This window comes from Pundamilia nyererei, unplaced genomic scaffold (assembly GCF_000239375.1).
Source record: "Pundamilia nyererei isolate P.nyererei 1_Seehausen unplaced genomic scaffold, PunNye1.0 scaffold00234, whole genome shotgun sequence".
In the NCBI taxonomy this organism is placed as follows: Eukaryota; Metazoa; Chordata; class Actinopteri; order Cichliformes; family Cichlidae; genus Pundamilia; species Pundamilia nyererei.
This window is the reverse complement of record NW_005187635.1, coordinates 68,686-83,650: the sequence shown is the minus strand read 5'-3', so window position 1 is coordinate 83,650 and position 14,965 is coordinate 68,686. Positions and strand designations below refer to the sequence as shown.

General features: G+C 41.7%; 1 protein-coding gene across 11 annotated transcripts in view; it reads left to right on the top strand.

The window, feature by feature from the left end:
* Positions 1 to 14,965, top strand: part of LOC102193049 (nuclear factor 1 X-type-like) — a 107,930-nt gene that overhangs the window by 78,026 nt on the left and 14,939 nt on the right. For 6 of the 11 annotated variants that reach the window (XM_005748918.1, XM_005748924.1, XM_005748926.2 and 3 more), the window contains 6 exons: positions 8,961 to 9,023; positions 9,910 to 9,984; positions 10,192 to 10,315; positions 10,782 to 10,817; positions 11,194 to 11,321; positions 12,126 to 12,200. In XM_005748918.1, the coding sequence (XP_005748975.1) occupies positions 8,961 to 9,023; positions 9,910 to 9,984; positions 10,192 to 10,315; positions 10,782 to 10,817; positions 11,194 to 11,321; positions 12,126 to 12,200 (501 nt within the window). The remainder of the gene's footprint in view (positions 1 to 8,960; positions 9,024 to 9,909; positions 9,985 to 10,191; positions 10,316 to 10,781; positions 10,818 to 11,193; positions 11,322 to 12,125; positions 12,201 to 14,965) is intronic. The other 5 variants (XM_005748919.2, XM_013914877.1, XM_005748923.1 and 2 more) reach the window with 3 other exon arrangements.

The window sequence follows — 14,965 nt, the reverse complement described above, 5'->3', positions numbered from 1 at the left end:
GATTTAGATGTTTGTGTCTTGTGAAAGCCACGTAGGTAGTGAGAATAGTGAGAATAAGTGTACCGCCTCTTCCTCCCTCCTTCTCCCTCCCACATGTTCCCCTTCTTTTTCCCTTTCCGGCCTTTGTGCAGCTGTATTTATTTGGGCTGGACCAGGGCATTGCAGAGACACTGGTCCTTAACACGTTTGGGCCCCCGCCCGGTTGACTCCTTTAAGCTGAGTAGAGATGAAGGTTGACAGGGTAATAATGCTGGTGTCAACACCACTTACAGGACAGTTATATCAGTATCAGCTCGGCAGGGGGACGTTCACACTCTGTTAGGCTAGGTCGTGAACCGTGCTGGGGGCCCCCAGCCTCAGCCACAGATACACTCACGCATGCATTTCTCTTGAGCTGCTGTTAATGAAGCAGCTTAAATGTACATAATGCAAGGTCTTCATGCTGATATAAAGATAACACAACTTCACGCGTAGATACACGCAAGCTGAACACATTAATTCAGTGTCGATACACTTTTTCCACATTATTTTTAATACATTCACAGAGTACGTTTGTACCAGTGTGTGCTCGCTTGTGTATGTGTGTTAGGCTCTGTGCCTTCTTGTGTCAGCTTAAGTAGGATTCTTGCTCCTTGAGCCCTAGCGCTCCTTCAGGACTTTGAGTGTCTGTCCAAAGGCAAGTCTCGTCAGCATGACTCCAAAGCACAGAATCTCATTTACACTCGACTGTCCATATTAATTATGAATCAGAGTGCTGTCGGAGGCTTCTGTGACCGCATTGCATAGCAATGATCACTGTAACCAAATGGGATACTTAGAAGCATTCCTGCCTCACAAAACCTTTTATTGCCTCGATTACTAAATGAAACTATAAACATGCAGAATGTGCTGAGAGCTTTTGTTGTGTCTTGCAGAGAGTTCATAAAGGATTCAGATTTGATCTCACAACTCCAAAGTACAAAAACTTGGTGTAACAAAATCAAAGCATATTGCAGTGTTTTGTAAATTATCATTGACCTGTGTTGTACTGCCGATAGTGTAACAGCACGTTACCTGTTTCATCACAAGAACTGTGCTAGGTTTAAAAATGGGGACATACTTTAACTGAAATCCTTCAAACACTTTGTAACTTTGCAATTCCTTTCCATAGTACAGGCTTTTAGGGGCTGAAGATACAAAATGATTAAGTGTAGTCTCTCATGACCAAACCAATCTCCACAGTACCAGAAAAGCAGCTAGAAGCCCTCCTGATCATAGAGAAAAAATAAACTTTCTTAGTTTTATCTTTTAATAAACAACAATTCCCAGCAGTGCCACTGCAAAAGATGTCTCTGAGAAACCTTGTTGAATTTTGTTTTAACTTTTTGTTGAAACTGAGGTTGTTAATGTTGTTTCATGAAGTAAAGAGCTTAGACTCTTAGCCCAAATGGTTTATCACTTATATAAATGGCATTCTTGATGCTATGAACATCAGTAGTATTCAGCATAGATTTGTGCTCTCGCCTTCTACACACAGACATCTCTAAATTTTCCTTCAATTTTTTAATTGTTATGCACCTTAGAGGGTCACATCTCCAGATCCTTAACCATTTTTCTTTGAGCAACATCGTTGTTAAAATTGTCAGTGGTTCTCTTTTACACTGATCTTCATCCCTTCATCCCAAATCATGATTCCACCCGCCAGCTGATATTAACTCCATCACATCATCACTTATTTATTTTTTACCTCATGGCTTTTTACCCCTGTCTCATAACTTTCCACCATGTAGACTTTTTTGGAATGCATTTGAGGCCTAAAAAGCAGGCATTAATTTGTCCTTACAAATAAACTAAAGGTGTCCTGACAAACATTATATATCTTGTCTTCAAACTGTTTGGAATGACATACTGTACAAGTCAAAGTAAATTTAGAAACTCCTGCTGTATTTATTTACATTTTCCATACTGTTGCTCTTTCCAACTTGAGGTTGTATTTTGCTGTCTGCCTTTGGATACACTTCTGTTTCTTTAGCATTAAACAAGGAAAACCACACTTGTGAATAGTACAAATACAAAGATATAAATGGTTTCACCACTGAGCGCTCCGTAAACATTTACATAAATTCAGACGGGGCAGTAATAAAAAAAAAAAAGGTTAATGTTTGTGTGTTAAAATAAACACCAGACTGTGGCAAAAATATTCTCACATCTGCATAGTAAATACAGTATTATAAAGACCTCTGTGGGGGAAAAAAATCCCCTGTGTTTTGTTATTTTTCACTTTATCTGCATTCTTCTTCTTTATTTTATTTTTTTTGGGGGGGGAATCGGTGACTTAGAGTAATCTGACACGCTTCCCATACTGGCAAGATTAACAGAATGCATTGTTTCACAGGCTCTGATTTAAGGGAGCATGCCACGACGTGTGTGTAGATGCTAAGTCTGTGACTCATTTTCAGCTCAATACAGTAAACTTGTAGAGCGGGGCAATATGGGTTAAAAATCTTAAAACTTTGATCAAGCACTGTGGCTTACTTTAATGCCACAAGTGAATGACTTTACACATCTACAGGAAACTAACTATTCATGTTTAAACCCATAAATAAAGATTTTTACTACTTATATTTCCTATTTAACAGCACACATTACCGAAGTGTGTGTTGGCTTTTTCTCTTACAGTCAGAATTTCCTAAGTAAGTTATAGGCCTAAAACCTAAGGATTAGCATAAGATATATTGTGGCAGCCTGGGAATAATCTTGCAAGTTTATAAAGTCAACGTTTTTGGAAAAAAACATGTCTCTGGAAACCCAGTGATGGAGAAACTTTGCAGTATACAAGAAATTGCACTGGTGGAGAGAAAAGGTGATGGTAGGATGAGAACAAGGATAAGTGGGGGAATGAGGGACAGAGGAGAATAAATAAGGAGTGGGGTATGTGTGGGCATCCAGCCAGCCAAATACCCTCCAAACCTCCACTTTGACTATCACCCTCTCCACTCGTTGCCTGCGACTTCATGCATCCTCTCTAGACCATAACCCGCTCCCTTTCCCTCTCCCACTTTTCTTTCGCTTCTCTTCCCATCCTCCATACCCCCAAGCCTTGTAATCCCTCCTCTCTGCTCCTCCCACTGCTCTTCCCCCTCACTCCTCTTCCCTCCTCCTCCCCGCTCGCTCCTTCTCTCTTTTTTTCAATCCTTCCCTTCGTCTCTCAGCATCTCTCTCTCCTGGGTCTTCTTGCCATGGTGCGGTGCTGCTGGCAGAGCGTGGGCGCAGGCGGCACACAGACGGGAGCACAGATGGGCAGCAAGCTGCGCAGGGCGGCCAGGCACACCTGCTCCACACACACACACGCGCGCACACATACACACACACACGCACACACAGAGCCCTACTCTCCCAACCCGCCTCACAGCCTGCCTGGCACAGTGGCACGGTGATACAGGGACACAAACACAAATACACACAGACACACATGTATACATATATAGATACATACATTTATTTGTGCATTCACATAAACAGTTGTGCGTGTGCAGATTTGTAATACATTTTGTATATGCCAGACGAACAGTGAGCATATATAGCAGCTAATTACACCATAGATTTGTCAGTTTCCGCTGACATTTTCGTTCTCTTATGACTCTTATTGATTCAAAGTTTGACTTCTAAGCAACTTATAAGATTTTCCTCTAAGAGTAAAGATTTGTAAAGGTCACATTCACACTTTGGTTTCAGCACATGGGGATCTGGTTAAGACTTTTAGGACAAAAGCGTTTTTGCTCACATACAGAGATGTATACACTAAATAGCAGAAGTGATGAAGACTTATTAACACAGAAACAGAAATGTTCCCTCGTATGACACAGACTTAAATAATTAAAAAATGAAACAGAAATATATATATATATATATTAAAATAAAAAGGGTAAAAAAAAAATAATAAAATAACATCCAATAAAAGAGCTGAGTGAACATCTGTGTGGGATAGCCGGGGGGATTAGGAGGGTTTGGAACATTTTAAGCGCATTAAGGATTAAAAAAAGGTCAGAATGTTTAGCAACATACCGATAAACCTCTTAAGCGAAACCCAATTGGGAGGCTGTACCGCGTTATCCTGTGTTTTGGGGAGGAGAGGAGAGGAGAGCTGAGGGGGAGGAGGAGACGGAGGGGGAGTGGTGGAGTTGACATTTGTTCCAACAAGGAGGGGAATCTCAACACATACTGGTAGTTACACACATGCATGCTCACACATATGGACACATGCTGGTTTGATGTGGCTACAGAGTACATTAGCTCACTTGTTGGTTTTCATGTTGATGTTGGCAGTGTGCGTGGTTGTACCGCACATACTCACAAATGACAAGCAGTGTTTATGAATCTGTCAAACAGCGATGTGCCACTGCAGAGCCCACTTGTTACTTCTTTCATTTTTGATCAGCGATGACCAGCAAGATGTATTTTCATTGTCAGGAGACGATATGAAGATTCGCGGTCTCTCACTGTTTTATGTCTATGTCAAGAGTATATCAATTAAAAAGAAAAAATATAGGAAATATAGGAATAATACTCAATAATATGGATTATTGAGTATTGATTTAAATGTTCCAAGCGAAATAATCATCTTGAGCAATGTCCTGACACGTTTCAGATTTTCCTCAAATCACAGAGGTCTAGTTAGTTTATATGTCCAAAGGACTGATGAGCTTATGCCGTAGCAAGGCATCTGGCCACAATCCACAGTCGCTACTCCTCCTACAGTGTTGGTCAGAATTTAATCAAATGTACAAATGTGCTTGAGGTCAAGGTAACATGGTTCATTTTATAGACAATAAATTGTAACAGATTAAGCCTTTTTCTCTTTGGTTTAATTGCTTTTACAATCATTGGTGCCTCAGTTTTTACACCTTTGAGCACTTTCAGTTTGTTACTGACCCAGAGTTCTTTCAGGTGATGAAATTTGTAACGGAGTTAGTCCTCACTTGAGTACACACAGCTTTAGCGTCTTCCGATGACCAAAACAGTTGAAAAAGCCACTGAGCTAAAACCTTTATCCACATCTGTGGAACAGATGTTGGATTGATTAGTTGTTTGTTGGGGAGGATTCTTTAATAGATCCATTTGTGACCTTGGAGATTAACAGCGCAGGAGGTAATATTGGGGAAAGAGTAATTAGTGAAGAAAATTTAATAGCTTAGGAATTATTATAACTAATGAGGATATCATATGTTTTTTTTTTAAATGAGGAGAAGGAGAATCCTCCACTTGACCTCATGAAAATTAGGAGGAAAGCCACAGGAATTAGTGCTGGGTGTCAGAGAGATGGTAAGAAGGATTGCAACCTAGAGAGCACAGCCACAGTCAGATGCATGGTGCTGTATGTCAAAGCCATGATGAGTTGGGTTGTGTGGATTGTAGCGGAGTTGTAAGAGAGAAAAGTCTGCAATCAGCAATCAGACAGTATAAAGAACCAGCACAGAGAGAAAGCAGATGCTCAGCTAAAACTCACTACACTATTTATTTATTTAAAATTTAAAAAATTATTATTTAAAATGATCATAAACTAATGATTAAAAATCCAAACATTTATATATAATTAGCACTCATTTACTTTGAGCGTACACCAGCATTTAGTTGTGCAAAGTCAAGTTTGTTGATAACCAGCTCTCATTTTTAGGGACTTACGACATCCCAATTTACTCTTTACTTCCAGGATGTTGCACATAAAAGTGAAATCCAGGGGAAAAATTTAGTGCAAAGCCAATGTTTAGCTAAGTTTTAGTTAATCACTGTGATACTCACTTACCTAAATGGTTACATCAACAGTGATGGATGGGCTGAATCACATAAAGTCCGTCATGAATAACTGTATATATTTGTATATTCATACACTGTTATCAGAGTAGAGTTTGCGTGGGCTTCTCATGTGCACCATCAGGACACAATGCATACACTGTTTTTCTTTGTATGTCGTCTTTTTAATTCACTGGGTTCAAGCGGCTGCGGAGTAGGCTGAAAGGTTTGAAGTCAGAGATGGGTTGCTGGTGGAGGACGCAGAGGGGCATCTGAGGGAGGGAGTGGCTGCAGGACTCTGATTGGGGTTGCTGAAGGGAGGGCTTTAGGGGGCTGCGGTGAGAAGATAAGGGGCTGGATGCGTGGATGGAGGGTGTTGAGTGTGGAGTGGGGGGTTGTGGCTGCTGTCGTAGGCTGCAGCATGCACAGCAGTGATAACCAGACCTCTGTCTTACCTCCCTCTCGTCCTGTCCTCCTCACTCGTCTCTACAGCTTTATGATGCACTGTTGAACTCAACAGTGGCACCTATTTCCAATGAGTGATGTCGCGATGTGTTGTAAGCACAGTCTTAGTAGGCTAAAGAGCCTGAGCTCAGAGCAATAGAGCCACAGCTGTTGATAGCTTCAGTATCTATGTAGGTTATCATATTGTGCAGTTTGCAGAAAAAGATTTTCAAGAGCTGAATAAACTCTGTAGGTGGGAAAATAGTATTATCAAAAGTTCTTTGCTTAGAATAAAAAAGAATACATAAATAAGATGCAAAATCAGAGCGATAATAGGAGTCTCTGTATCAATCGGTCTCATATACTGTGAGAGTTGGTGTGCCCAAAGGCAGTCAAAACCTCAGGGTGATGTTGAGAACAGCTATCAGTTTTCCTGCTGCTACTCATATGTGCCTGTCAGCTCTTATCTATACCATGAGCCTTAGCTTTCACACCTTGACAAGAGCAGAACATGTTCAGGTCATGACAGGCCAACAATAGGCAATTTAAGACAGATGGGCAGAGTTTCCAAGTGCAGGATCTTTCCAGAATGTGATATGTCCATACTGAAAATCAGTTGTTCTCCATTACCCAATAAGATTTGCAGAATATAATTTTAAACCAGAATATGGTATTATCGTTGTTAGGTAAAGCCAAATCCAGGTGATAAGAGCTTCCTGCTGTCACTGCGGTATTGCAGGATGGGCTGAACTTGTTATATTTGTTTTAAAAAAAAAACACCGATTGTGATTTCTGCCATTTATGCAGCAATTATTTGTAACATCTGTCAGGTGGCAGGAGCAGACTGGCTACAGAATAATCCTTCAATTAGTAACTTTCTTAATATCCTAAACAAACAGAACTGAGCATCAGGTGCCACACTTGTTACTGTAAATAATCAACCGTGGAAGCAAATATAAACACAGAACTGATTGTGCATGTCAGTAGACATGCATAATCACACAAAACATGATAATAAGTTGTATGCGCCAATATGATTTCTTGAAGCAAATCCACCAAAGGAAATGTTGGTGTAGGAAAGAGGCTTCGGACATTTTACAGTTTTTCAAAATTCATGCCTCACACGTGAATTTGTGCAGCTTCGTGGCGGCAGCCATGCTTTCTGTATTAGATTGTGAGATATCTGTAAAGCGTATTGTTCATACAGTAACGGTCCATTGCATCTAAGCGCCATATGCATAGTGTGAGAAATAGTGTTTACATTAATGTAGAGCCCTCCGGTGAAATACTACACGACGGTTGAAAAGTCCATTGAAGTGAGGCTGTTTTCTCCACAGCTTTCATTGGCCACCATATATGTTTACTCTGCGTGTGTACCTCAGTGTTTGTTCACGTGTGTGTACGTGTGTGTGTGTGTGTGTGTCTGAATGTGTCTGTGTGCATGCGTGGCGGGGGCGCAGCCTCGTATGTTTGGAGTGAGTGCCGTCAGTTAGCTGGAATGTGGCACTACCGCCAATGCTAAGATGGCTGCCAAGCTCTAAGATGGCTGCCAGGATTACACCCAGCCAGTGAGAGACACAGAAGAGCGAGACATTCTGCATGAAAAGAGAGGGGAAAAAGAAGCTCTCTTTCATTTCTGTGCTCTTTCTTTCTTTCTTTCTTTCATTCTCGCTCTTGTCTGTCTCGCCCCTCTCTCGGTGGATAAGCACTGCTTCGTAGGCAGCGAGACAGGTCTGTTATTGTTTCTGCTCAGTAATCTGTGGCTTAGTGTGGCTGCAAGGCAAGTGCTGCTGGCAGGAGTCTGTGTGCTCTGTTATCACCTACAGCCTGCAGATAAACACCTCCTTTAGCTAGCTTACTAGCTAGCAAAAGCCTAGCTAGGCCTGAATGGACGGCCAATGGCATGAGTATCCCACATCACACCAGTCCAGGAAGTGAACTTGGTCTCAGCCACCGGTCTCAAACACCCATGTGTTTTTCTTTGTGACTTGCACTTTTACTCCAACTATCATGTGAATGAAGCCTCAGTAGACCAGTCATAACAGGTGTGCACAGCTGCACACATGTTAGGTTTGCGTTTTATGCGCTTGTGTTTTCTTTGTTTTTATTTTATTTCAAAGGGACGAGCGTTGCCTCAATTTTATACAATTTTATACTCTGCATCAAATCCCTCTGGACGAGCAGGCTGGCCTGGTCAATGTTATCTCTCGATCTGCATGTGTGTATTTATGTGTTTGTTCTTGTAAGGATTACAACATGTATTAAAGTATGAAGCAAAAATTACAGGAAGAAACAGATTGAGAGTGAGTGTTATGTGTGGTTATGTGTGTAAGGTGTTCTGTTTACGCAGACTAAATCCCTACCAGCAAGAAAGTATTAAATAGGATTAGGGAGAGGGATATGATTGCGTGGTTAGATACTAAATGGCATAGCAGCACAGTGTAAATCATCGCACCTTAAGTCTGGAGGGACAGAGGGAAACAGGAGAGAACAGTCTTAGATACAACACTGTCACACAAAAATGTGCGAATTCACACGCACATACATTCGCAAGATGTATACCATACCGCAGCACATACTGTAAGTCCCTCTTATTCCCTCTCACACCTGAAATATCACATTCTTGGCAACATGAACACACAGCTATGATTCATTGAGATGTTGCACGCTTACCAGTATGTTTTTATTAGTTTCTTAAGCATGCAAATCAGATAATAACCATTAGTCTGTCTCTATCCTTTTTGCAGAATCTGGACAATCAGACAGCTCCAGCCAACAAGGGGACACAGACATCAAGCCACCACCCAATGGTGGGTATATGCACAAGCACGTGCCTATGTTCAAACCCTCTTAAATTAGCGTTAAATTAATTTCACCGAGCTCATCAAGCTTCATCCGCGCTAATTAGTTTTGCTTTAAAACCGAACACCTGAAAATGCATAAGACATGACTGTTCACATACACTGACGATGAGTAGCATGATAAAAGGCAGAATTCAACTGCACAAAAGCTGCTACCAGCTGCTGAATGATTTTAGATGAATTCGCCATTGGTACTCAAGGATGATTTGCAGAAACTGGTCATGTGGCTGTAACATGAAAAATCATCAGGCTAATCAGGCATCGAACACAGGTGTATTGAATCCGTGACATCACAGGTTCCCAAAATCAATTTCCAAACTAAAAACCACAGTTTTCAAACTTTTACCTGGCTCAGCAGCGTTTTCAGGGTCCTGATGCAGCAGAATAGTTTGAATGTTAGGTATAAACATGAAATTGCAGACTTAACAGGAGGGACGTTTTACAAACTGACCTGTTGCAACGGCAGCATCCTATTACAGTACCAGGATTATATTCAGTGAGCTCCTAAGGATGACCTGTTCTTTGTGCTTTATTGCGTTGTTCTTCATTTCTATGTGCTTTATTTTAAACATCTGAGATGCTGGGAATGAAAACACCCGAATTCATAAATTACACACTTTAATCTATGAATTCGGGTGTTTTCCTTAGTGTGGGCCCATACTTTAGTCCATACAGTGTAATTCAATTGCGTATTCCCATAGATGTTGCTCAGCAAACATAGTTAGAGATGGAGTCTCCTGAGTTTCAGTTTAACATTTTTTGTGTTTTTGTGTGGGGAGGTGGGTTTTTCCCAAAGCTTTTGCGTGTATTTGTAAAAGCTTGATTATTTCCTCAGGCCACCTGAGTTTCCAGGACTGTTTTGTCACCTCAGGAGTGTGGAATGTGGCAGAGCTGGTCAGAGTGTCTCAGAGTAAGTAGAAAAACCAGATCACGACACAGACAAAATGCCTGCACATGAGTAATTACAATACAATGCATTTGTTTCCTCATTGAAAAAAAATCTACTGCAACAATGCAGCATAGCATTTTGAGCATATCCTCTTATTTCATGCTGGCATATTTCTCGCTTCCCTTTTCTTTTCTCCCCACATTCCTTTTATATTTGTCTCCTTGTCAGCTCCCGTAGCCACAGCGTCGGGTCCTAACTTCTCACTGGCTGACCTGGACAGCAGCCCCAGTTACTACAACATTAACCAGGTGGCTCTGGGGCGGCGCTCTCTCACCTCCCCTCCTTCTACCAGGTAAATACTCCCCACAGACATGAGTAGTGAAGGCTGTGCAGACGTACAGTATACGTTGCACAGGAAACATCATGGAGAGGTACGGCTGTCTACCATAAGTAGACCGTCTAGTGGGCTGAAACCACCATGTGGCTTTAGCAGTTCTGCCTTGGTTAGTGATGCCAAGGGCAAACTTGAGGGAAGTGTGAAATCACAGTACTGTAATATTTACCAACCGTATATTGCTTGTTATCACAAAGATGGCTACAGTACACCATCTCATTGAAGTTTCTTGTTATGAGTTGTGTGCAGCTATGCACTACGAGTCCAGTCCCAGTCTTGGATTCTCTTTATATATGTGTATGTCTCTCAGCTAGCTGCTCTTGTCTTTATGAATGTGTGATGTCTCTTTCTGCTTTTTACTCTCTGGGTCTTTCTTAACCTTTTCTTTCTATCTTCTTACCTCTGTCATCTGCTGTCACTTTAGGTCTGAGGTGGAGTTGTACGCAAACCTTCCAAGGAGGTAGTTATAAACCTGAGCTTCATCTAAAAAATATAAAAGATACAACTTGGCGAGACACATGCACAGGAAAGCACGCACAAACACTTTCAGAAAGTCGTGTGTGGCTGCCTCTACTTTCTGACTTTGCCTTCTCTTTCTTCCTTTTCCATTCACAGTTTTGACATTCATTGTGCTTTGTCTGCTCCAAGACTTTGTGATTTTGTTTCCCCTAAAATGCAAAAAAAAAAAGTCTGTTTATATGAAAAGTTCTTACTTCTGCTAGGTGTTGTCCTTCCCATCATATATTTTTATTTAAAAAAATCCTACCTGCTCTCACTCTCTCCATTTATCCCTTCCACTTTTACTCCAACCACCAAATATCCTCTCGTGTCTGCAGCTCCACTAAGCGGAAGTCCTTAGATGATAGCGAGCTGGAGAGCCCCACAGATGATGTTTTCTACCCTGGGCGTTCGCCTGCTGCCAGCTCCTCCCAGTCCAGTGCGTGGCCTAATGACATGGAATCAGGTACCCTCCTACCCCACCCCACACCTATCCCTTGAAGCATCATGAAGCTTTTGCACTTTCTGCCTGATTTGCACCCCCAAGTCCAAACTGATCCCTCCATCTGACTTTGTCACTTCTCCCTACCGCAATCTGTTGCTGTCACTGTGGTGATGTACTCAGCCCTGGAGACCACACATACACCTCCACTCACCTTTCTTAAGGCTCTGTGGCACAGTCTGATCACTCTACTTACAGATACACACAGTAGTTAATTTGCTCATGCTTAGTTAATATATTATTGAAAACAATGGCTGTGTTTGACTAGGATCTGTTTGTATTTAAAAGTTTGGTGTGAAACCATATACTCAAACACGTGAATATAAAATATGTAACCTTGAAACAGAAAATGTTTAAAGTCACATGTCTCGCATATGACAGAAATGCAAATAAAAGAGAGATGAATAATAAAAATGACAATGCTAAATGCACCAAATATTTTAGTTTAGTGTCTCCATTGTTTTGGTAGTAATACTTGTGTCATTTAGCTCCGGACATTTTGCTCTTTATTCTACCTCCTCAATACCTGAACCCCTTTCTTGGTCACTTTTCTTCAAGCATTCATATGTTCTCACCCTCACCTTAACGCCACTATCATGCATACAGTTTACCTGATCTGTTGTCAATTATAAGTGATTCACAACCTCCATCATACACAAATGCTCACACTTAACTCTCTCTCTCTCTCTCCTGTCTATATATCTTCTCCTCTTTTTTCTCTTATTCTTCCCCTATCTCATTGTTAACAATACCCTTCTTCACTTTCAGTGCAGCACCATTTGGCGAGTGTGCAGGAGAGGAAGATAAAACATGAAAACGATGGCGTGCAGTTTCCTTACCATGGTTAGAACAACATTGATTACACTCATATTTATTTACTATTTATCAGCTTTTATGTAGCTCAGTCATTCCTCTGTGTGTATGTATAAGTGTGTGTGTGTGTGTGTGTGTGTGTGTATAAAATATAGATAGATAGATAGATAGATAGATAGATAGATAGATAGATAGATAGATAGATAGATAGATAGATAGATATACACACACATTATGTGTGTTTGTGTGTTGCATAAATGTGGGGAGGACAACTATAGCGTGCTAAAAGTGTGTAAAACTTTCATTTGTGTTTAGCTGTTTACTAACTGATGTCAATGATGCTGATGAAAGTTTCATTTTTTGTGGTGTAAAGTGCCAGGACTGTAAGGGAATATCCAGTTTTCTGTCATATTTATATAGTGTTACTGTGGTGGAGGGTCATAATAAACATGGGAAAAGTTCCATATAATTTGATCAGTCTGTGTGCAAATAATCCGTGTGAGCCAAAAGAGCCAACTGTTCTGTTTTAGACAATTTTTTTCTTCCCCTTAGCTCATTTTTTGTGAGAGTAGATATCCCTAATATGCTCAGCTTTGAGCATATTTAAACTGACAAAGCCAGTTGGAAGAGGTTTGGCTTAATTGGAGGTGGTAGGGAGCTAAATTGTTTTATTTTAGTCAGTGGATGAAATGAGGGTGAGTATAAGATAAAAAAGCATTATTTTGAACTGTAAATCATGCAAAGCCACCCTAGTAGAGTCCAGGATAATGCACATGGAGCTGGAAATGTGCACAATAGCTTCATTTAACTAACTGATTTCACCAGATTTCACCAGACTTACACTGACAACACCAGCAGGCATATTCAGTGGCTGCACCCACTCTGGCACTCACACACTTGCACAGTGACTCACTCATATGCATAAACACCCACACACAAGCGCAATGTACATAGACGACCACCCCATACTGGGACTCGCACACTTACAACCCCCCTCACATGCAGACGTTCACACATTTAAATACACGCGCTTATCATACTCCCCACCCCTGCAGGTGTTCAGGTGTCTGCCTTGCCTCCATCTCTCTGTTGCTCCATCCCTCCCTTGCCTCAAATCCCTCATTAGGACTCTTCTGTGGATCAGAGGTGTAAAACCCTTCCTCTTGCTCCCTAGTTTTCCCTTCAGCCCTTCTTCCCTGCGTCCCTTCTGTCTAATTGAAAATGTGTACAGCAGGAATAGCCCTGGGGAGGGAAAACATGTCAGAGGAGAAAAGGCGGCAAGAGAACCAGAAATTAGGCAAGTGTAAAAGGAAAAGTGGGTGGTGCAAAACAGAAGAGAGGAGAGAAGATGACTTTGGTACTCAAATGGTGAGAGCTAATGAGAGACAGGGGTTATCACGGTGTGAACTAGAGAAGCCAAGAGCCTTGGTTAGGTTTTGCCCCAGACTACTCTCACTCGAGCCTCAGCGTCTGCTCTCCTGCTCCTGCTCTACTTAGCTGTAAATGTAATTAAGAGGCTGCTCATCAGAGCCACAGCAGAGGTTCCTGCACGCCTTAGCGCACCAGAGCCTTACCTCCCAGCTTTTTCCTCTCTCACTTGCTCTCACTTCCTCTGTGTGTCTATGTGTGTGTGTGTGTGTGTATAGCGACACCCTTACTATCCAGTGCAGCAAACAGCCGTGTACACTTCCTAATGAGTTTGGCAAATAAGTGTGTAGAGTTGCATGCAAATCTGGACCGTTTGCCCAATTAATTTACAAAATCCAGGCGAAAAATTGAAAAGCCAAAAGCTTTTGTAATTGACGGGCTTTTTTTTGTGGATTTGGTAATCATTTTAAATCGTGGCTAGCACAAGAAGCACGAAGGGCAGAATGTGTGATATTTGGTAGTCTGTGTCTATTTAATAAAATATTCCACCTGCCACAGGCAAAGCTCATTTGGGATTTCCTGTTCAGGTGGGGGAATACAAACAAGCAGGCACACACACACACACACACACACACACACAAACAAACAAAGGAACCCCACAGGTGCACCTCGCAGCCTGTCCATAGCACCATTTACTCTTCTTGACTTCCACTATAACCAACAGAGCCCACACAATCAAAGGCACCCAGAGATGTATGAAGACAGATTCAAATAGATCACACAAACACAGCTACATACAGATATCAGTTAGACACACATGCGCACGCACACACACTTGCACAGCTGAAGCTTGGTCCCAGATGGTGTTTCAATGTATGTGTAGCCTTGGGATCCATGAGGATGCTGGAGACATCTGCTCCACAGGGGCATAGAGGGTTGGGGGAGGTTAGTGGAAGCGATTGAAACAACCACGATTTCATATTAGTTCCAAATGATCGCAAATTTTTCCTAAGACACCAGAGACTTGTGGTGGTGGGAGCTTTGCTTGGTTCTTTGAGTTAAGTGTTACAAGCCCTTGGAGGGATACGGCTGGACTTAGGTTTTGGACATATGCGTCTTAAATCACTGGAGAGAGGAGAATTCCCCAACTTTCCTTTACTTCTTTAAATCACTATCTCCTGTCTTTTCCAACTGTGTGTGAGTGCATGAATATGTGTGTGTTTGCGTCTGTGTGTTCTTCAGAGGCGCATCTGGTGGCAGGCCTGTTAGTGCAAAGAGACAGAAGGGTCATCATGGGAACGCTTGATTGGTTGCCAGTGAAATACTAAGGCTTGCCAGAAGAGGAAACAGTGCAGTTGTGGCACACACACACACACACACACACACACACACACACACACACACACACACACACACACACACACACA